Source organism: Trichosurus vulpecula, chromosome 3 (assembly GCF_011100635.1).
Source record: "Trichosurus vulpecula isolate mTriVul1 chromosome 3, mTriVul1.pri, whole genome shotgun sequence".
In the NCBI taxonomy this organism is placed as follows: Eukaryota; Metazoa; Chordata; class Mammalia; order Diprotodontia; family Phalangeridae; genus Trichosurus; species Trichosurus vulpecula.
This window is the reverse complement of record NC_050575.1, coordinates 241,351,384-241,375,568: the sequence shown is the minus strand read 5'-3', so window position 1 is coordinate 241,375,568 and position 24,185 is coordinate 241,351,384. Positions and strand designations below refer to the sequence as shown.

At 36.7% G+C, this 24,185-nt stretch overlaps 1 protein-coding gene across 2 annotated transcripts in view; it reads left to right on the top strand.

Annotated features, from left to right (window-relative positions):
• The window catches only part of TRAPPC12 (trafficking protein particle complex 12), a 157,781-nt gene that overhangs the window by 52,415 nt on the left and 81,181 nt on the right, over positions 1-24,185 (top strand). For both annotated transcript variants that reach the window (XM_036751096.1, XM_036751095.1), the window contains exons 4-5: positions 8,284-8,397; positions 11,440-11,578. In XM_036751096.1, the coding sequence (XP_036606991.1) occupies positions 8,284-8,397; positions 11,440-11,578 (253 nt within the window). The remainder of the gene's footprint in view (positions 1-8,283; positions 8,398-11,439; positions 11,579-24,185) is intronic.

Here is a 24,185-nt window from a genome sequence, read left to right as displayed (position 1 = left end):
TAGTGCAGACAGCACCCAGTTGAGCACAAGAAAAGGATGTGAAATTTTAAGTTCGAAATTAAGAGGTTTCCTACATTTCTGTGGATCTCACTCTCACTAGAGCTTCAAAATTGCTGTCTCTTACCTGCATATTAATTGATATTTTGTAACATAGAACCAACAATGAATGCTAAAGAATAGCAAAAGAGGTCAGCAAAGAATTATATAGCAGAGAGAGAAGATGAGCTGGTGATTGTGACCAGAGTACTCTACTGGTACCCTCCCAATGTCAGAAAAAACAAGGAGGGACTCCAGCACATTGAGTGGACCCTCATGTTGAACTTTAGGGTAGATGTAGATAAAAGTCATCCATGATGAGCTGGTGTAGATGGGTTTTGATCCTCATGTTCAGAAGGAACTCCATCCTCTGAATAATTAAATTATCACTGTCTTATTTTTCAGTTTTTACACAATAACGTTCAATAAATTCGTATACGTATGTGTGAGGGGGATGACCTTTCATCTCCTTTAGTGTTCTAAGAAAAATAGTTGGTGAGTATCTGAGGCAGCAGTTACTGGTTTACATGACAAACTGAAGAAAAGAAATTTTGCTTTCGACTGCCCTTGGAACTAAGGAGAAGCAGGAGAAAGAAAAATAGAGAGAATAATCTTTTCTTTGTACTGCTAACTGCTACTGAGAGGGAAAAAGAGAAGAGGAATCCGGATAGTCTGGATAGATTTTTGCCAAATTTAGAAGGAAAATTGTTGCCTTTCTCTAAAATAATACAACATTCATTCAGCTGAAAGCATCAGCTCATCCTAAAGCTGGAAGTGATAGGTTGTACATTTTCTGTCCAGGGATAGATCCGCATGAGTAAAGGAACAGCATAGAAAGAGAGCATCAGAGAAGAGCATGGCAGATCACCCTGTCTCCGGCTAAGACACTCTGCCTCGTGAGGGATTAGTCTGTATCGGCTCAGCTAAGCAGTGGAAGTATTTACTCCCATAGAAGCTATGCTTAGGAAGGAACTCATATAGACAATTCCTGAGGTAGAACGAGGATATTGAAGTCTTCAGTTCTAAAATTGTGAGTTACCTTGGTGCTTATAGCATGTTCCCACTCTTTCCACAGACAGTATGTGCAGTGGTGGTAGAGTGTGACTGGTGGAATGGTATGTAAAGAATGTATTTGCTTTGCATTTTCAGTAAATATTTTGGTTAATATTAATTAAGCATTAGTGGCTGATTTATTCCTGGAAAATATATTAGTGGGGGCTCATTAGCTATAGTTTTAGTAGGAACAGTTATTCACAAGGGCTACCCCTAGGATTTTGAGAGTATTGTGTATAAAAGCCTCCTTCTCTCTGAGGAAAGTCCAGCTTGTGAGTGTTAGGGCATGTCAAAAGGGAAGCAGACCACAAAAAGTGAGTGATTATCTTGGAGGGAAGAAGGAAGTGAGAGTGTGATAATACCTGCTACAAAATGAGTTGCGTCATATGAGGCAGATTGTGTACACACACTTATCAAAATATATCATTTCCACAAACATCTATTTAGCTATGGGCTATAAATACTATTTAGTAGTGGAATAATAATATAATGATGGCATGTTATTTGTGTTTTCAAATTATTGTATTTTCAAGGTCATCGTATCTCAGTACCGTTTTGGGAACTTTGTTAAGTCACATGCCTTTTGTTTGGTCTACACTTTCAACCTTCAGAAAATAATTCTGGAAATAATGCTATATAATTTATCACATTCTGTGTAGACACCACAAAGAGGCCCTCGGAGAAGTTTTTGTTTGGGAAAGATGTGTTTGATAGAAGACAGTATAGTACAGCTCTATAATCAATTGTAATGCCATAAAGATCTGTTAATTATTATTTATTTTTACTTCATCTTCCTGGATGACCACCTGTCCTGTTCAGGTATGGATTGGACTCTATAATCTCAGGAGGTTCCTTTCAACTCCGAAATTCTGTGACTTTGTGTGCAGACCTATTAAGAGGGAGGTAAGGTAGGGGAGAAGACTGCTTGTCGAAAAATGATAGGAGGAATTATATAATTCTGCTTAAAGCTCTGCTAACCCAGTCTGCTTTGTCACAGAGTTCACTGAGTTTATGTGACGTACACGCTCCATGTTTAGACTTGTCTCTAGATTGGTCCAAGGGAATAATAGTATTCTTTCTTTCTTGTTTTCTTCCTTCATTATCTGACCCTTTTTTACATGCCTAGGTTTACCATGAAGTTTTAGTTTAATGGGGCAAGAAGGAAGCTAGTGGTCAGAAATAGTGATAATTGTAGTATATCCTGGCTGGCCCTGATGGTTGGTGGGAAGTTTGTTAGAAGACATATGCTCCAAATTGGGCTTTGAAAGACATGACTTTGGAGAGAAAATTCATTCAGTCATTAGGAGGGAAGGAAGAAGGAATATGAGCCTCAAGATTAATTCCTCAGTAATTTAGGCCAATTTCTTAATAATCTTCATGAGGATAAATTTATAATCTGTCCACTATCTGGCTAGTTTCTTGTGCAGGTGAGAAAACAGATGGAAAATACATGAAGTTAAACGGCTTGTCCTTAATTTCTGAACAATTCCTAAGAGGGAATTTTTCTTATGTGTATTTCTCTTATGCACTTATATATTTATTGTATTGTATTTATTTGAGAATGTAGCTTATCTCCTTTATAATATCATAAGTTCCTTGAGGGCAAGAAACATATTTTATGCATCTCTTCTTATATCTAATATAGTGCCTAAAAGTAGTAGGTAGTTAATAAATGCTTAATGAATGAAAAGCTGGAAAATCTTTTGGAAAGTAAACCATTAAAGTGGTCTTACTGAGTTGCAAATGCTAGATATAAATAAGGTCTCCTAGGAGAAGACATTTGTATAATTATAAATATAGTCATTTCTTCTTTAATACTTGTTTGAAAATGCAAAATTGTTCCAACACAATTGATATGTTAGGGAACACAACAAGAATTCTGATTTGCTTATGAGGATTTGTCAGGAGAAACAGTAAGAACACAGAAAACTGCACTACTTCACAATACCCTAATAACTGCAACCCTTTCAGTACCCACTTCCATAAGCAAATTTCAGGTCTTTTTCAAGGTAAAGTGCCATATTTATTGGCAGTAGGAACTGAGCAAAAGAGGGCTGGTCTATACCTATGTAGTCCATTATGACCAAAAAAAGAAGCTCTAACAAAAATGTTAACACAGTTCTATAGATGTTAAATGGCTAAGACATATATGAATACTATAATAAATAGTAATGGTAGAATCTCTAGCTGCTGCTCATTCTGCACCCTGAGTTCACACAGCCTGGGCCTGGCAAAGTTAACAGTGAGGGGCAAGAGGATGACCTCAGCAGGCCACAACTCTGAGACTCCTCGGTTGGTGGTGTCCATAGTAGAAGGTCAGTGGGGGAGATGAGGAGGGAGTGGACAGATTTTTGGCTCTGTATACAAAAAGATTTACTAATGATTAGAGCTGTGCAAAAGTTGAATGGAATCACCCATGGTGGTGAGTTACTCATTGCTGAAGATCTTCCATCATCAGTGGGATTTCTGCTCATAGACTGGGTGGCATCCGAGATGCCTTCCAGTTATAAAACCTATGATCCTATGATGATCCTGAGATCCTTACTGCTATGCATATATCCCAAGGAGGTCAGTGATTTTTTAAAAAGTCTCATAAACATCACAGTATGGATAGTAGCACTTTTTTTTTTGTAGTAGCAAAGAACTGGAAACAATAATGCATCTCTGCAGAAGTAGGCAAAAAGTTTGCCTTCCTTCATATTTAACTTTTTAAAAATTATGAACAAATCCATCTTAATTATATTTAAGGAAAATGTTATAAAGTTTTAATTACAAAGAAGCAAACACAGATTAATGACCACTTTGCACCTCCTTATTATGAATTAAACTTAACTTCACTTAACTTGGTCTTTCCATTTCACTTCAACAAACATTTCTCAATCACTCACTGTATGCGAGCTTTTATTAGGAATAAAAAGACAATTTTTACCCATAGGGAGTTTTTCTCTTTCGGGGAAGATAATATACATGCATAGGCATAATATAGGGTAAGGAACAAGAAGTAGGAAAGTAATGGAGAGATGTAATTTAAGTCATGTATAGAAATCTTGGATAACAGTTGGATCTTGTATTACGTTAGATCTGCTTTGAGAAATGGATTTAGTTTACTGAGTTATATGTAACTGCATTATTGCTGTGGTAATAAAGAAGAAAAATAATTGTCACATAAAATCCAAGAAAGACCAGAAACATCTTATTTAAAGATTGTATTTGCTGCATAATCAAAATCACTTCCCAATTTGTATTTGTTTAAAAGAGTAAGCAGAAGGGCCACACTGAGGGTCATAAAAGGTTAACGTTCACTGAAGCTAAAGCTTTCCCATCATATACCAGGATATGGAAATAATTTCATTACATATTGCTTATAATGGTATTCACTAAACAATTGGAATATCTATAGCAAGTATATACCAGAAAATGGAAATTATTTCTTTATTCAAGTATGACCCCCAAATTCTCTCCTATATTGACCCCCAAAGATCTGCCAGCTAAGGTACTTTTAAGAGGAAGGAAGACTTTGAACATTTGGTTTAGTGTTTAGTATTGGCATTGGCCCTGAATGTGAAAGAAATTAGAATGGAGCTGGGGGAAAAAGGATTGTTCCAATAAAGTTAAAATTTTAGTATAAATTAAAGTAAGAAAAGATAGAATTGCACCTTCTGGTTTTTTTTTGTTTGTTTTTATATAAGTTCTTTTAAAAATTTAATTTATTTTTAGTTTAGGACATTCAGTTCCACAGGCTTTTGAGTTTTAAATTTTCTCCGCCTCCCTCCCTTCCTGCCTCCCCAAGATGTTGTGCAGTCTGATATAGGCACTACATATTCATTCATATTAAACATATTATCACATTAGTCATGTTGTAAAGAAGAATTATAACCAAAGAAATGAATCACGAGAAAGAAGAAACAAAACAAAACAAAAAGGGGAGAGAGCAAATAGTATGCTTCAATCTGCATTCAAACTCCATCATCCTTTCTCTGGATGTGGACAGCGTTTTCCATCATGAGCCTTTTGGAGTTGTCTTAGAACCTTGCATTGCTGAGAATAACCAGGTCTGTCAGTGTGGCTTGTAACTATGTACAGTGTTCTCCTGGTTCTGCTCCCCTAACTCACTGCTTCTGTTTTTAAAAGTTATCCTATATAAAATATCAGAGGGTTCTTTTGACTGATTCATGAGTCTGTTAAAATAACTAGAGTAAATATTCTATGAAGGAATTATAGAAAAAGACAGGCAAGAAGTACCAAGAATTAGAAGGTGTAGATGGCTTTTGTTCTTTACTGGTGGAAGGAATCCCTACTCTGATGGATCTGTGAAAGAATTAGAGTATCTTCCTTCAAAAAAAGCTTGACTCAGGGAATTACTAAAATCTTTCATTTCCGTTACATTGAACCCTTAACTTGTTCTATAATAACAGAGCTGGAAAGGATCTTTCTAGTCCAACCCATACCTGAACTTTTATGTCTTCTATAATAGCCCCAGCAAAAGGTCATCCAACCTCTACTTAAAATATCTCTAGTGAAGGTTAACCTGGTTCCTCCTGAGGCACTCATTCAACTTGGAGGGCTCTGATTTTAGGGTTTTCACTTATATCCATCCATGATCTTCCTGTCTTAAGCATCTTCCTCCCTTTGCTCTTAGTTCTGCCCCCTGGGCCAAATGGAATAAGACTAATGCTACTCTTGCACATAACACTCTCAGTTCCTTCCTAAGTCTTCCCCTTTCCTGGCTAAACATCCCCATTTTCTTCAGCTGATTTTCATATGGCGTAGTCTCCAGTTCTTTACCATCCTTGCTGTGTTCCTTTGGGTATCCTTCAACTTGTCAGTGTCCAGCTACACAGAACTGAACACAATACCCTAGCTGTAATCTGACCAAGTCAGCATGTAGGAGGACTAAATTGTCATTTCTTGATACTGCAGTCTTCTTAATGCAGCCTAAAGTAGTGTTAGCTTTTTTGGGGGTGCCCATATTCATATTTTTGACTCATCTTGAGCTTGTAGTCCACTAAAAACTCCATATCAAACAGAGCCAGGAGAACATTATACACAACCAGAGATACATGAATTCTGTGAGGACCAACCCTGACAGACTTCGCTCTTCTCAGCAACACAAGGTACGGAGACAACTCCAAAGGACTCATGATGGAGAATGCTACCTACACCCAGAGAAAGAACTATGAAGTATGAATACAGATTGAGGCACACTTCATGCTAGCCTTCCCCCCCCCCTTTTTTTTTCTTTTTCTCTCTTTTGTTTTTGTTTTTGGGTTGTTTTTTTTTTGTCCTGTTTCTTCTTTCTCATGATTCATTTCATTGATCACAATTCTTCTCCATAACTTGACTAGTGTGTAAATTAATTCAATGAGAAGTTATACGTGGAAGTTATATGGGATTCCATGCCGTCTTGGAGGGGGGAAAATCTGCAACTCAAAATTGTGTGGAGCCGAGTGTTGTAAACTAAAAATAAAAAAAAAATTAAAAAAAAGATATTCTTATAACCAAAACATATTACGGATAATAAAGGATATAAAAGAGAAAAAAAAAACTCCGTATCATCAGATCATAGATTGAGATGTATAAAAGACTTCAAAGTCATCTGGTCCCTTCTTTAAGTTTACAAATGAGTAAACTGAAACCTAGAATTTACATAAGTACTAACAGTCAGGGTTTAAACTCAGGTCCTCTGACTTTAAATCCAGAATGTAATAGGAAATATGCTATACTAAGAATTTTTTTCTGGCCACATTTACCCCATCTTATGAAGTTGATTTTTTAACTGTGGTATGAATTTATATCTATCCGTATTAAATTGGTTATTATATCTTGCCTAGTATTCTTAGATTGCCATCCAACATGTTAATTGTTCCTCCCAGCATCATGTTATCTTCATGTTTGAAAAGCATGCCATCTATTCTTTGACTAAGTCATAGATTAAAACATAGGCAAGTAACTTAACCTTTTAGTACTCAAGGCAGCTCTCTTAAGAATGTAAGTTGTAGTGAAAGTGCTAACCTGCATTAGTAGAGTTTCCTCATCTGTGACTTACTTATATAAAAGAAATTGTAGGTTCTGTTCTTACTCCTTTTAATTACTTACTCTTTTATTCTTTTTAAAGTGTTTTCCATTTAGTTCATATGGTTAGCATTTCATACCGAGAACAGTTATGTGTATTTGTGTATGTTTTTCCTACACAAGAGACATTGAAATTTTCTTCTTGACCAATCTACTTTATAACAGTATATTTACCTTCATTTAAGAAGCGGCATCAAAGAACAGTAAAATAAGATGCTATCATTATAATGAAAAAAATCACTAATTCAAATTAATTATTGGTATATATAGCTAGAAATTAGTAAACACTATAAATTGCAGGATATTTTAAATGCGTTTTGTTATTTTCAAATTCAGTATACATAGCAACTCAAGATCTGATAAAAACATTTCCCAATATTAATGAATATTAATTTAACAAATAATTTAATGAACATTAGTGATATTATAAATAACGTATATGTTATATAAATGAATACTTCAAAAGTTTTTTATAATAATCAAGTCATTAAATATTAATACTTATTTATGTTTTCTTAAGTAGTTTAAACATTCCCCTCTTCAATTTAGTTCATTTGTTCCTAGATTATTCTCCACATAGCAATGATAATTTTTTAAAAATCTCAGATCTTTGAAGCATCAAGTGAAGTATTTGAGTAGATAATGAGCCTTTATTTGTGGAAAAAAAGACTTTAGTGTCTGACATTAAAAATAAGACCATTTAACATTTGGTCATTTCTGCAGCTTTTACACATATAAAAAATTAGACATGTTCAGCATATTTTAATATCAGTTTATTTTAAATGGCCAAAATATACACAGTAAAACTAGGTGTTCTTATCACTAAAACAAAAGAATGAAATTGGAAAATCTTTCTCATAAAGAGTTATATTTTTTATTTGTATAGACTTTATTGTTTTAGTGATCTGATCATCTTAAACTGTGTCTCATGCTTGGCTTCTCTTATTGCCTAATTACACGTGCAGCTTTGACAAATGGCATTCTCTGTTTTACTGGCCGGCTTTACTGACCTTGTCATTATTACTAATGGCTATATGCAGGAGCTTCAAGCAAAGTAAGCAGCTGTGCATTTCAGTGATTTCATTTGTTTGTTACTTATTCCATTTTTTTTTAAATAAACAGAACAGCAAAAATTGGAGGGCAGCAGTTGACCTGTGTGGACGACTTCTTACAGCCCATGGCCAAGGCTATGGCAAAAGTGGGCTGCCTACCAGTCATACAACAGATTCTCTGCAGGTACAGCCTCCATTGGTTTGTTCTGCTGTTTCTCTTTAAAAGTTATGTCACTGGGTGGGGAGCAGGGCAGCTAGGTGAGTAGAGCACCTGCTCTGGAGTCAGGAGAACCTGAGGTCAAATCCGGCCTCAGACACTTGACATACTTACTAGCTGTGTGACCTTGGGCAAGTCACTTGACCCCAATTGCCCAGCCTTCCCCCCTCAAAAAAAAAAGTTATGTCACTGGTGAAGTGGGGTTGGGGGAGTATTAGGAGTTTGGGTCACAGAAGTAACAATTATCGTGCTCATATACCTATAGTATGTAATATTACCACAACTACTTAAAAGTTCTTTTGAATTCTTGTAACTATTGGAACTTTAGTGAATGATTTATGTTACCACCTTATTCAAAGTACCATAATAACTTCTGAAGGAAGTGATACTGGAGGATTCTGCAGTAGGATTATAGCATATACCCATTATAGATATGTGAGCATTATAATTCATCCTTTCAGTCAATCTGTCATCTCATCAGTGTGGGGAGTTCTTTTTATGTGTTTAAATCACAGTCCGTCCATGTCCCTTATCTTTTGCAGTTCTTGTCCATGCCTTTACATAAATTTCTTCAGTACCCTTGAGGCCTTCCTCTAGTACTTTTAATATCTGTATCATTATGAAAAAAAGATCATCCTATTTTAAATGTCCTGAATTAATATCTATGGAGTTTGCTATCTGTTTTTTTAATTTAACTTTATTACAATTTTATTGTCCAGTTGTGATTAGCATGAAGAGGGTTTTACTTGAAGGAAAACACGAATAAGACCTATTAATCACCGCATAAAATACTATTGGTCTAAATACAGAACTTACTTCTCCCCCAAAACTAGTTTGTATAAAACTCCAAAGGAAGTTTATAGGGGCACTATTAGAGTCCCCCAATCCAAAGAGTTTATACTTTGTCCCAGTGGTTATTCTGTAAAGTGGATCCCATTTGTAAATGTATTACATAGGATAGACAAGGATAGTAGATTACACAGAGGAATGAGATTTATAACCTTTATAACTGACCCAGGAATAGAGTGAAAAAAGTGTTATAGAGGACAGTTGGGAATAACCAGACTGTCAAAGTGCTCCTCAACCATGAAAAGTTTTTTAAGGTTTTAGAGCCCAAGTTTTTTCTTTTTCCAAAATCAGTAGTGATGAGGATCTCTGAATTGATCCAAGTATTGGTTGCCATCCTGGCATTTGTACCCAGAGAGCCTTAATCCCGCCAAGGGCAGGCAGACAGGAATTGGGTGTGGGTAGTAGTGAAATTAGGGAGAAGATGGGAAGTATCTGTCTAGACCGGGGGTAGGGAACCTGTGGCCTTGCGGCCACATGTGACCCTCTAGATCCTCAAGTGCAGCCCCTTGACCAAATCCAGACTTCACAGAACAAATCCTTTTTTAAGGGATCTAGACTGGTCTAGACTGTGGTAGAAATGACAAGGTAAAAAGCACAGAGAAGGATGATACTAGAGGGAAAAGAAGAAGGAGGAAACGGTGGAAATGCCGTCTGTTTTACCACATCATACATGGATATTTCTATGATGGATGTGTCATGGCATGTGCTGGACATGACCCTAAAATGAATTTTGAAGCAGTGTTTAACAAAGAGTCACCCAGTTTATAAACATGAAATGTTTATTTTTAGGGGAAAAAACAGGTTTCTCCCAAATAAGTCTATTTTTAAAATTTAGTAATTTTGTATAATTTTTTTCAGAGTGTATACATGTGTATGTATGCATATGTGTAAATAAATATACATATACATACACATAGATAGTTTTTGTTTTCTTTTTTAGATGAGGTTTAGACTTAGAACAATATTTATTGAGCTGCCTGAAAGATATACAAGTCTTTGTCCTCAAAGAAATTGCCATGTATGGGATAGAAAAGACAAGATTGATGTCATTACTCTTTATAGTTTACAAAATGCTTTCCTTACAACCCTATGAGGCATGAGTAGCATAAGTATCATTTCCAATTTTTTTTACTAAGAAATCTAAAGATCATAGATAAAGCTAGAAAATGATAATCTCAGACTCAGAGCCATGTCTCTGACTCAAATCCAGTACTCAATCCACTAAACAAGTGTGTGGTGATGTGGGGGGAGTGTTTTGGAACATGTTGAATTAATTCAGGAAGGTTCCCTGGGTAAAATGGATCATGGATAGACAGGCAGCAGTTGAAGAGAAGAATTGGAATGATGTGGTGGGCAAAACAGAAGAGATTTTTCTGTATGTTTGGAAGAACTTGTCCAAACACTCAGAGGCAAGACACTAAATATCATCCACAAGAAAAGTTTAAAAAGAACTGGTTAATTTAAACAATACATAGGGGTTAAGGTTTACTAGGAGATTAATACAGATAGGCAAGTGTGCAGCTATTAAATACCCCAAACTTTATTAAACTAATTTTATATGAAAGATCTAGCAAACATGCTATTTTGAAGTTTTGTGACACTTTTTAATATAAAATGTTAGTTAAAAAAACCACGAAGATTTAAAGATGACCATTTTGCAATCTTCGATGAAAAACAGTGATTGCACAAGGAACACATAAGTCAGGAAATATTTATAAATGAAATTAAAACTTTTTATTGATTATCTACTTTGTAGATAATTGTAGATTATTGGTAGCAAATTTGAAACCTCAAATGGATTTTCTCCTACCTATCCAGGATGCTCATGGGCCACTTACCCTTGGTCTTCATTGGTACGTGTGCCCAGAAAATGCAAAATAATGCCCATATTGCCTTAGTAAGACATAGTTAAAAAAAAAAAAGAATGAGACATAATAAGAAAAAGATTATCGTCTCGCTAAAATAACCAGTTCTACACAACTAATAAAACTTAAATTTCTTATCTAAAAAGTTGTATTTCTGTTTTCAGTATGTGCAAAGTGCTTTAGTGGAGTTGTTTAACATGCAGACATTCATACTAAATCTTTTAGAAAAGAGGAATTTTAAATTTTTATCTATGAGATATTGACTTTGTATCTCCACCTTCTTCTTCATGTTTAGCTCTGGTTTGTGAGGCTGGCCCTGTTGGTGAAGCTGAGCCTTTTCCAGAATGCTGAAATGGAATTTGAGCCTTTTGGAAATCTGGACCAGCCTGATCTTTATTATGAGTACTACCCTCATGTGTATCCTGGACGAAGGGGTAAGACAAATTCACTACTGAACTATGAGTATAAAGGGACTTTGCTTTGAGTTTTTAAAAGCCCGACAGATTTTTCTCCTTTAAGTTTTTAAAACCTCACTAACTCTATAAAATGAAATGTGTAGAATTGACTACTGATTTAGAGAATGATTTCACTGACGAACTTCAAGTAGGACAAAGATAGTATATAGTTTCAACTAGGAAGTGAAAGAAACTAGAAGCAGGAAGACTAGCTCTCCAGGCTATTGTCATTCTTGAGCCGTGAGGCCATGGAAAAGAGAGAAGGGGTCAAACCCAAAAGAGATCGTAGCGGGAGAAACAATATGACTTAGTAAAACGTAATGTGAACAAAAGAGAAAATGGAGTCAAAACTAACATGTTGGTTCTTGAAAACTTAAGATGTATGTGCCATTGACAGTGATAGGGTCTTGGGTAGGTGTACCTGCTTAGGGGAAATACTGATGCACTTACAGCAAGGAGGATGTGAATTCAAGATCATCAGTGCAAATTTGAAAATAATTTACATGCAAGTAGTAACTGAAATTGCAGGAATGAGCAAGCCATCCAAGGGGTGTTCAAAGGAAGCAGAGCAGAGGCACAATCGTTACAGGTACTATAGCTAAAGCACAGAAGGGAAGAAGAGAAACCAACAAGAGACTGAAAATGTTTAGGGATTTAGAGAGTGGGTCAAGAGAGATGATATATGTAAAAACATTTATTAAGTGTTTGCCATATGCCAGACGCAATGCTAAGTGCTTAACGAATATGATCTCATTGGATTATAAACCCCTTTCACATACATTATCTCCTCTCATCTTCACAACTGTGCAGCAGTGGGTAACAAAGATCTTATCATTTCTGTTTGATAAATGCCAGAAACAGAGAAGTAGATCCTACTGTCAAAAAATTTAACTATGAGATATATCGTGGAGTCTCAGTTAACAAGGACTTCAGTGTGTATCTAGTCCTACCCATACCAGAAAAAGAATGCCACTACAATATATCCAGCCTTGCTTAAGTAACCCCAGTGAAAGGCAACTCCTCCCTAAGCATTCTACTTGTATATGACTCTAATGGTTAGGAAGTTTTCCTTCCATCACTTATTTGTTTTTTTTGCAACTTTCTCCTCATTGCTCTTAGTTATGTCTTCCAGAACCAAGCAGAGTAAGTCCACTCTCTCTGCCATCTGAAAGCCCTCCAAATAATTTAAGACAGCTCTATGTTCCCCCTAAAGTTTTATCTGCTCTAGGAACATTCACAGTTCCTTCATTTGATCCACATATGCTGTGGCCTTGAGACCCTTCACCATCCTGGTTGTTTACCTTTGGATAGTCTCCACCTTCTCAATGTTCTTCCTTAAATGTGACACATAGAATTTAATAAAATATTTCAGATGTGGTCTCATCAGAGCAGGAGCATTCTGGGACTGTCACCTCTCCAGTCTGGAAGACTCTACCTTTTAGTGTAGCCAAACAAAGGTTAGAGTTACCTGTGAAGAGGCAAAGAGATGTTCCCTAGGCACATGGCATTATTTTTAACCCCCTGCCAACCTACATCATTTGTTATTTTCTGAGTGATGTATAATGATTCCTTCTGTGGAATAAGAAGGGAATGGTAAGGAGAACTATTATCCAAAGTAGGTACGTTCTCTCCATAGCAGCCTCATCCCCAACCTCTGCCTGTCACATGTTTACATGGCAGTACGGAAATGACAAAGTTAGGAAATATGTACATTAATGGAAAAATTAGGTATACCCTGATCATTCCTTCATGCTTCTGAGAAATGAAACAGCTAAGATCAACTGATAGGTTTAAGCAGATTTCTGAAATACTAACACTACTATTGTCTCGTTCAACTTTACTTGGCAGAGATGTGGGGACAGGGAAGTCCCTCATTTTATACAGACATGCAGATATCCAGGATTCTGTTATAACTGAGATCAGCCAAATATATCTCTTCTCTAAATCTTTCTTCTCAAATGTTTGTATTCAAATAGAGTGTGAACTCTCGTCATAAAATTTGTGTTTTTTAATTATACCCTTTCTCTATGAAAAAGATTATTAAGTTGACTAAATCTGTCCTCTCTCACCTATCATTATTCCCTATCTTACTCTCCATCTTCATTTTCCTACCCTTTTTCTATAATGAATAAGGCTTGATATATAAAATCAGGACGATGCACTAGATTTTCAGTTGTGCAGGGGTAATTATCTAATTTGTGGACTAGCCAATACACTTAATTCTCATTATCTTTTTTGCTTGTTATCTACCTTTGGTCACTTGAGATTCACCTATCACTGTGAATATTCACCTATTTCCAAGTAGTGAAATTATGACTACCTCAAAACAGTAGAATACGTTAATTTTGCTTTCTTTGAGCAGTTTTAATAAAAAGATAATGTTGTGAAAAGTTAAAATGATTGGCTGCAGCGAGGTTTTAGGATTGCCATCTGTTTACCTCTTTAGTTTGCTTAACCAAGGTGGTGCCTTGTGTAACGTAACTTATGTATCTTATGTCATGAAACTATTGGGGTTTTACCAGACCTTTCAAGCCGTCAGGCATAGCAGCAATCCTTGCATTCTTCTCCTTGCATCCCTAAGTCACTACCTCAGTGGTATGTAGATGGAACAAATAGAGCAACAACTGTGTCCTGGTACCCATTTCTTTATATCAACAACTTATCCAGCTCAGTGAAATAGAGTGCTGGACTTGGAGTCAGAAAGATCTGACTTTCAAATCCATGCTCATATACTTACTTGCTGTAACTCCCAGTGTATATGAAGGTATAATGAGCTAATATTTATTAAGTACTCTGCAAACTATAAAGCACTATAAAAATGCTATTATTGCTATTACTACTACTATAAATAATAATTTAAAACCTTCTTTTTGGTCTAGTGCTGGCAGATATGTACAAATTTATAGCATATAAAGGCTTCTTTTGATATCGTTGACCTATAAATTCCTTAATGATGCTTGAGCAGCTAGGTGGCATAATGGATAGAGTACCAGACCTGAAGTCAAGAAGACTCAGCTTCCTGACTTCAAATCTGGCCTTAGACATTTACTGGCTGTGTGACCCTTGGCAAGTCCTAGTGACCCTGTCTGCCTCAGTTCCTCATCTCTAAAATGAGCTGAGAAGAAATGGCAAACCACTTCAGGATTTTTGCAGAAAACCCAAATGGGGTCAGGAAGAGTCAGCCACGACTGAAAAATGACTGAACAGCAACAGTGATGCTTACAGCTACGAAAATGCTCTGAGTTTGTAACCCCATTGAGGTCTCTGCAAATTGAAAATTCATCATTTTTCAGATATTTAAACCACTTTTTGTGAACTTCATAGTTGTTTATATGGTAGACATTTTCAGGGTTACTTAAAGCTTAAACCACCAACCTTTTCTTGAACTAGCATCTTCCCATTCAGGGATAGTTGATATCCTATAATTCAAGAATAATATTTGGGGGGCAGTTTCTGGGGTCCAGTAATTCATCACTGTGCCAGTGTTTGTTGCTGGCAGAACCTCGTGCTTTACGTATAGTGGGTATTCTCTAAATTCTTGTTAATTTAAAAAACAGTGCGATGTGTTTGTCAGTCCTGAAGTCTGATCTTTATAAAGAGAAAAGTCATAAATGTGGTAGGGAAATAGCTTTAAAGGGGGAAGACAAAGTCCTGAGTTAAAGAAGAAAAGTGCCTTTTTTTATGTTGAAGAATTTTTTTTCCTAAGGGTTTGCAGATCAAAAAACATGCTTTTGATTCTGCCTGAAACTAAATTGCATTGGGATATGGATAAAGAGAAGATAGTAGCTATGCATCATTAAGCAGCTAATTTAAATTGTGAAGTAAACATAAATCATACATATATTTTAGTGAAAGTATATTAACATTCATCCACAATAATATGCTGGATGTTTACTAATTTTTCTTCTCATTTTGTGGTGTAACAAGCATAAACGTAAGATTTTGATTCATTTATTTCATTTCAGTTCGCAATATATTAGCAAAGCAAGTCATTAAAATGTACTTTCAGAAAAGACTATAGCGACACAAACAAATAAATTACTTTTATGAATGAGCTTTAATACATTTTATTTAAATATTGTGCATAATTTTACCCATTCAAAATATTCATAACAAGAAATGTAATAAATCACATCTTAGAATCATATCATTTTCCTTATTCTACAGCCAAGAAAGAAACAGTATTACAGTATTATCTATCCCTCTGACATTTCTAGCAGTTTTATATAGTTCTACATACTTCTGTCAATTGGGAAAATACAACCTACAATAAGTTTTTCTTCTAGCTACCCAGCAGTGGTAAGTGTTGTCTTTTGTTTCCTCCCTTCCACTTGAAGGATTAATTGATGAGGAAGGACCAGTTCAGGACAAGGGCTTTACTTTGCTTTTAACTTGGACGAAAGTAATGTTTAAAAAAATACTATATTCTAGTGACTTCTAATGATCTTGGCCCTGGGTTCAAGCCTTGTTGGGCCTCAGTTTTTCTCATAAAATTAAGGGAATTAAAACTAAATTATGACTAAAATCCTTTCCTGCTTTAAATTCTATAATTCTCTGCTGGGTTTGAGTGGAGGATTTAGACAAAGTCTGGAGTGGTATTAGGTCCTTTATACCATGGGAACCATTTTCTTTTCTCTTGAGTAATAGGTTAGTGTAATATCCCCTTAGGTTTTGCATCTTATTCTAGCTTATATACTGAAGAGCATGGAATTGGGGTCATTTTGTGTGTTCGTTTTGCTAGTTAGAAACTAAGATGTCACAAACTTTAAATTTATTGAACCCTACAGAAAACATTTAAAAATAATACTTTATCATATCATATATTTGGCCCTTTATGTTTAAACTTAACAAGTCAGATCTTTTACCTACCATTGTCCTAGCACTTAAGAAAATCCAGAAAATTAGTCTTGGCTACACTGGTATGGGGCACATAGGTAGCACAGTGGCTAGAGTGCTGGCTTAAAATCAGAAGACTCAAAATCCTGAGTTCAGACGTGGCCTCAGACACTTATTAGCCGTGTGACCCTCGGCAAGTCACTTAAGCCTTTCTGCCTCAGTTCCTCATCTGTAAAATGAGCTGGAGAAGGAAAACCACTTAAGTACCTCTGCTAAGAAAACGCCAAATGGAGTTACAAAGAGTGGGACATGTCTGAAAAATGGCTGAACGACAACACACTGTTTGAGGACATCAAAACAATAAGAGTTGAGATAGCTTCTGGAAAACTCTTTGTCAGACTTCTGACGTTCAGCTTTGAATATTCTGTTTTGGGATGGCACACATTAATGCAGGAAGGCAGGAAAAATTGGCAAATGGGTTTTTAGGTTACTAATCATAATTTTTGTTCCTCTTTACTTCGAAACAGAAGTTCTTTGTGAATGTTACAATCAGAATTCTATTTTAATTGATCTCAGAAAATATCACAATTATGTCATTCAGATTTCTTTTTACAATGTAAGTCCATTATGTATTATATCTTATAATAATCACTTATATAAAGATTTACAAGGCATTTTCACATAAACCTTCTTTTTTGGTTCTTACAACACTATGCAGTGAGTAGTGCAAATATTATTCCTTTTTTGACAAGTAAGGAAAAAGCACATCTTAAGAGGTTACATGACTTGTCCAGGGTCTCACAAACTGTCTCAGATCTTTTGGCTCCAAGTCCAAGATTCTAGATAGATGGAAAAGTAGATTCGTGAGACAGTAGTTATCAGTGTCCTCTCTGTTGCCATTTTTGGTAATAATAATGTCAGCAATTCTGTGTATTTATTTGATATTTTCCTGTTCTTCAGATGCCTTAAGAAACTCTCTCTCACTACCCTCAAAATTGAGTCACCTCTAGTATTGACTTCTTTTGTGTATTTCATTATTTGTGTATACTTCAGCTGTTTTTCCCACTTTCTCTTTCTTTAGTACTATTTCTGTCTCAGTGAAAACTAGATGAATCACTGTTTCTGAATAGATTCTATCAGAAAATCATAAATTGTGTATATTTATTACCAACTATTAAGTTTTTTTATCCAGTAAAATGAACCTGAAATTTTTGAAATTTTTTTTGTTAATTTTTTTCAACTCTTTTTCATCTCAAACAGTTTGGTTCTTTTTTAGTTCAAAAATCTTGTTGATTTCTAGTTCAATTCTCTTTAATTTTTCTGTAGGGGCAGAAATACTGTAAATACTGCCAGGAACTATATAAATAAACTTTGTAAGACTCATTTCATTTGTGTAACGTATGCTCTGAAATTACTATCCCAATTCCCACTCCCACTGATGAGTCAGGTCTGTAGAACTATATTGCCAACACAATACCCACAGCAGCTGCTATGAATATGCTGGCATATTCCCACATTTGAATCGCAAGATATAATGGACTCTCTTCATTGAAGATGAAACCAAAACATTTATTTAAACACCAGAAAGCCCAGTCTGTCATAGCCACAAAGAAATCTGTACACATTATCAATGTAAGGGGCACTGCCATCCCCAAGCCTTCCCTCCATTAGGCCTCCCCACAAACAAGCTCCCTTAAGCAAAATCCTTCCCTCTCTCATTCACACCAGCTCCTCTTTCTCTGTGTCTGTCTGTCTGTCTCTCTCTTTCCCTCTCTCTCTCTCTCCCTCTCTCCCCCCTCAACTTTAGAGAACACATATGGCATAGAGAACACATGTGACAAAGCAATAACTCACAGCTCTTGGAAATCCTTTTGCTAGAGCCTCCAAAATGTCCCCTTAGGTATGGTGTAGTTTTTTTTTTTTCCCCACTGGGTTCTGTTCAGAGCCTTGAATCTACTTTCCTCTTTTCAATCTGTCTGTCTTTGGATCCCAACATAGACACTGTTATCAGCTCTTCCAGGGGCGCTGCTAGGACACCAGTGTGAAAATGGGAGATCCAAAATCCTTTAGTCCTCTGAATTTGGAGGTCCTCCTTCATTCAAAGGGGATGATGATAGAGTACCTCAGCCTCTCTATCCGCGCCTCCCTCCATCAAGTTTTTTTTTTAATTTTTGTTTTTGTTTTCCCAGTGGTTTGGTCAGAACCCTTTCTCTTGGCTTCCTGCTTGCCCAAATCTCTGATTCCAGTTAATTTTCCCTCAACTAAGTCCCTCAGCCAAACCAAACAGACTTCCTATAGAGTAGTATCCAGGCCGTGTTTACACATAGAGAACAATATAAATATGTTCTCACCTAATAAATGTATAAAGAGTGATGTCTTACCACTTCAAGTGAAATGGTATGATTTGATTAATTTACTCAGTTGACCCCCTCCCTTACATTTAATTTTTAAAAGATAATAACAGTATTTATGTAGTATACTTTTTTTGCAAGACAAGTTCCCTTCTAGAAAATCATGAGTACTATAAATTATATTTCCTTGCTAAATTTGACTTTCTCATAAATATGTCCTTGTAAGATGCAGCACTTCATTACAAAATCTCCTAAAGGGAAACTCTAGAGAAAGAGTGAGGTAGCTTCATGTTTTATCACACTAAGAGATCTTACTTGGGTTCTCTGTGTAACTATTGAGGCAAAACAACTTAGTCTAGATAAGGAAGCCAATTTAAGGCTAGTTTATGTAAGTTTCTTTATGGTCTGTAAAGAATTATTTCAAAGGAATTTTAGAGTCTATTTTGCTGAAGAGATTTAGGACCTAAAATTCGTAAGCTCTTCCTTGTTAAAAAAAATTTTGTTTTATTTTATATATTTATTTATTACATATTACATTATTTAATTTATTTTTATTTTATATATTATATTTCTATTTATATATTTTATATGATTTTATTTATTATACTATTTAATTTATTTTTAGTTTTCAACATTCATTTCCACAAGATTTTGAGTTACAAATTTTCTCACCATCTCTGTCCTCCTCCCCCACCCCAAGATGTCTTGTATTCTGATTGGCCCTTTCTCCCTTCTGTCATCCCACTCCCCGCCTCACCCCCATCACTTTTCCCCTTACTTTCTTGTAGAGCAAGATAGATTTCTGTAACCCATTGCCTGTATATCCTAGTAAACCCTTTCTTAAACCTTTTCTCACTATTTGGCCTCATATCTTCAGGAACATTCAACATTTTCTTGTTTTGTCTAATTTTCATGGAGTCATAAAATCTTATCGTTGGAAGAGGCCTGTGTGGTCATCTACTTCAGTCCCCTCCTGATACATGAATGCTTCTTACAGTATTGATAGTAAGTGGTCATCCAGCTGCTGCTCAGACACTTCCTCTATCCAGTGAGGGAACTCATTCCATTTTCCTACAGTTCTCATTAGGAAATTCCTCCTTAGGCCGAATTGCATTCTACTTTCTTGTAACTTTCTCTAGTCCTGAATTCTAAAATTGTCTAGTTTGAGTATATTGTCCTTCTTCTATACAACAGCCTTTCATCTCTTTGAAGGAAGCTGTTATATCTCCTCTTGCCTTCTCCAGGCTAAACATCGCCAGTTCCTTCAATCATTCTTATGCCAAACTTTTGACTTCCTGCTCCATCTTGTTTGCCCTCCTCTATACACACACAAAAATGTGATCCCCAGGACTGAACAGAACAATCAGGGTGTGATTTTCCTACTTCGTTTCCATTCAGTGCTGTGGCTAATTCTTTTCCTCAATTGCTTTCACTCTTTGAAATTTGAATATGTGCAGGGCCATTTCAACAGCATTAGATTAATAAACTAAAGCACATAAAAATAGATCTTTTTTATTCTCATTTTTCTTTTCATATCTTTTCTAAAAAGAGTTACAAATAAAAAGCCTTTAAGATAGTTACTCCAACATCCTTTCCCACATGCTAACATAATATGATTTATCTTTTTTTTGCCTGTCTTGCATCCAGATTTCCAGATTCAAATCAAAAGGAGATGAAATATTAGGCAACTATTGCTACAAGTATTAGTGCTGAGTAGTAAGCATGTGCTTTAGAAAGCTACCTTGTTGAGGTTTTCTTCTCAGTTTAGCAGCAAACTGCCATGGAGAGAATTAGGTGTTGGATACAGGCTGCCAGGTTTTGATGAATTAGAATTAGGGAGAGTTTGTTTGATTAATAAAAGATTTTTCTATTTTTTTATTTAATATTTTTAGTTTTCAGCATTGATTTTCACAAGAGTTTGAATTACAAATTTTCTCCCCATTTCTACCCTGCCCCCTACTCCAAGATGGTGTATATTCTGGTTACCCTGTTCCTCACTCAGCCCTCCCTTCTGTCACCCCACTCCCCCCCCATCCCCTTTTCCCTTACTTTCTTGTATGGCAAGATAGATTTCTGTGCACCATTGCCTGTATATTGTATTTCCTAGTTGCATGCAAAACCTTTTTTTTTTTTTTGAACATATGTTTTTAAAACATTGAGTTCCAAATTCTCTCTCCTCTTCCTTCCCCACCCATCTTCCCTAACAAGGCAAGCAATTCAACATAGGCCACATGTGTATCATTATGCAAAACCCTTCCACAATACTCATGTTGTGAAAGACTCACTATATTTTGCTCCTTCCTATCCCATCCCCCTTTATTCCATTTTCTCCCTTGAACCTGTCCCTTTTCGAAAGTGTTTGTTTTTGATTGCCTCCTCCACCTATCGTCCCCCCTTTTTTTATCTCCTTCCTCCTTCTTTCCTGTGGGGTAAGATACCCAATTGAGTGTGTATGTTATTCCCTTCTCAGGTCAAATCCAATGAGAGCAAGATTCACTCATTCCCCCTCACCTACCCCCTCTTCCCTCCCAACAGAACTGCTATTTTTCTTGCCACTTTTATGCGAGATAATTTGCCCCATTCTGTCTCTCCCTTTCTCCCTCTCTCAATATATTCCTCTCTCATCCCTTAATTTGATTTTATTTTTTTAGGTATCATCCCTTCATATTCAACTCACCCTGTGCCCTCTGTCTCTCTGTATATGTATATTCCCTTCAGCTACCCTAATACTGAGGTCTCATGAATCATACATGTCATCTTTCCATGTAGGAATGTAAACAAAACAGTTCAACTTTAGTAAGTCCCTTGTGATTTCTCTTTCTTGTTTACCTTTTCATGCTTCTCTTGATTCTTGTGTTTGAAAGTCAGATTTTCTATTCAGCTCTGGTCTTTTCACTGAGAAAACTTGAAAGTCCTCTATTTTATTGAAGGTCTATATTTTGCCTTGGAGCATTACACTCAGTTTTGGTGGGTAGGTGATTCTTGGTTTTAATCCTAGCTCAATTGACCTCCAGAATATCATATTCCAAGCCCTTCAATCCCTTAATGTAGAACCTGCTAGATCTTGTATTGTCCTGATTGTGTTTCCACAATACTCAAATTGTTTCTTTCTGGCTGCTTGCAGTATTTTCTCCTTCATCTGGGAGCTCTGGAATTTGGTGACAGTATTCCTAGGAGTTTTCTTTTTGGGATCTTTTTCAGGAGGCAATTGGTGGATTCTTTCAATTTGTATTTTACACTCTGGCTCTAGAATATCAGGGCAGTTCTTGATAATTTCTTGAAAGATGATGTCTAGGTTCTTTTTTTGATCATGGCTTTCAGGTAGTCCAAGAATTTTTAAATTATCTCTGCTGGATCTGTTTTCCAGGTCAGTGGTTTTTCCGATGAGATATCACATTGTCTTCCATTTTTTCATTCCTTTGGTTTTGTTTTATAATATCTTGATTTCCCATAAAGTCACTAGCTTCCACTTGCTCCAATCTCATTTTTAAGGTAGTATTTTCTTCCGTGGTCTTTTAGACCTCCTTTTCCATTTGGCTAATTCTGCCTTTCAAGGCATTCTTCTCCTCATTGGCTTTTTGGAGCTCTTTTTCCATTTGAGCTAGTCTATTTTTTAAGGTGTTATTTTCTTCAGTATTTTTCGGGTCTCCTTTAGCAAGTCATTGACTTGTTTTTCATGGTTTTCTTGCATCATTCTCATTGCTCTTCCCAATTTTTCCTCTACTTCTCTAACTTGCTTTTCCAAATGCTTTTTGAGCTCTTCCGTGGCCTGAGACCAATTCATATTTTTCTTGGAGGCTTTTGAGGTAGGCTCTATGACTTTGTTGACTTGTTCTGTCTGTATGTTTTGGTCTTCTTTGTTAGCAAAGAAAGATTCCAAAGTCTGAGTCTGAATCTGAGTCCTTTCGCGCCGCCTGGTCATGTTCCCAGCCAACTACTTGACCCTTAAGTTTTTCGTCGGGGTATGACTGCTTGTGGAGTATAGAGTACTTTGTTCCAAGCTTGAGGGGATGCACTGTTGTTTTCAGAGCTATTTCGCCACAGCAAGCTCTGCCACACCAGTGCTCCTCCTCTCCCAAGAACCACCAACCCGGACCTGACTCAGATCTAATCTGGCTCTGCACACCTGCTCTGATCCGCCACTTAATTCCTCCCACCAGGTGGGCCTGGGGCCAGAAGCAACTGCAGCTGTAGTCCTCAGAGCTGCACCACTCCCGCGGACCTGGGTCGGTGGCCAAACCAGGAACTCTTTTCACTCTGTCCCAGCAGCTTCTCTCACTAACCTTCTCTGTTGTCTTTAGTGTTTGTGAGTTGAGAAGTCTGGTTTCTACCACAGCTCACTGATTCAGGGCACTAGGGCCTGTTCTGCCCGGCTCCTGGTCTGGTTGGTCTGGGCACGGCACACTCTGGGCTCTGCTCCACTCTCAGCTCTGTGCGCAGTAGACCTTACCCAGCCACCATCCAGGCTCTCCTGGGCTGGAGCCCTGCTTACCTCTGCTATTTCGTGGGTTCTGCAGTTCTAGAATTTGTTCAGAGCCATTTTTTTATAGGTGTTTGGAGGGACCTGGGTGGGAGTTCACGCAAGTACCTGCTTTCCAGCTGCCATCTTGTTTAATAAAAGATTAAATAAATATAAAGACTAAATAAAAAATTAATGAAAGACAGAAGATGATTTGAGGAAATAGTATAGTAGTTATGAGGGCAGAAAGTGTTTCATTTTTGTCTTTATATCCATAGCATCTAACACAGTGCCTGTTCATATACATTGTTGACCTTCATTCTTGAAGAGGACCAAAATGACATCACTATATTAGAATCAAATTATAGTGCATCTGACTGTGGTTAATCAGACCAATATGGGCTTGGAATGCTCTACCACAGGTCAGGCACAAATAGTCCATCTGAACATTAGGGGTGAATTCTCTAATCTTTCATGTTTCTTTTGAGCTACTTCACTTCTGCTTTTCTTATAGAGCACAACACCTTCTCTGATGAGGCCATGCTGGATGGTCCTGTGCCAGTGTCTCCAGTGTCACACAATCATTTCCAAAATTCTTAAGAGAGACTTTGAGAGTGTCCTTGTATCACTTCTTCTGAGCACCACGTGAGCGCTTGCCATGTGTGAGTTCTCCATAAAGTAGTCTTTTTGGTAAGCATACATTTGGCATTTGAACGTGGGCAGCCCATTGTAGTTGCGCTCTCTGCAGTAGTTTGAATGCTTGGCAGTTTGGTTTGAGAGAGGACCTCAGTGTCTGGTATCTTATCCTACCGGGTGATCTTTAGAATCTTCCTAAGACAATTCAAATGGAAGTGATTGTGTTTCCTGGCAAGGCATTGGCATACTGTCCAGGTTTCATAGGCATACAACAATGAGGTCGGCACAACAGTTTTGTAGACCT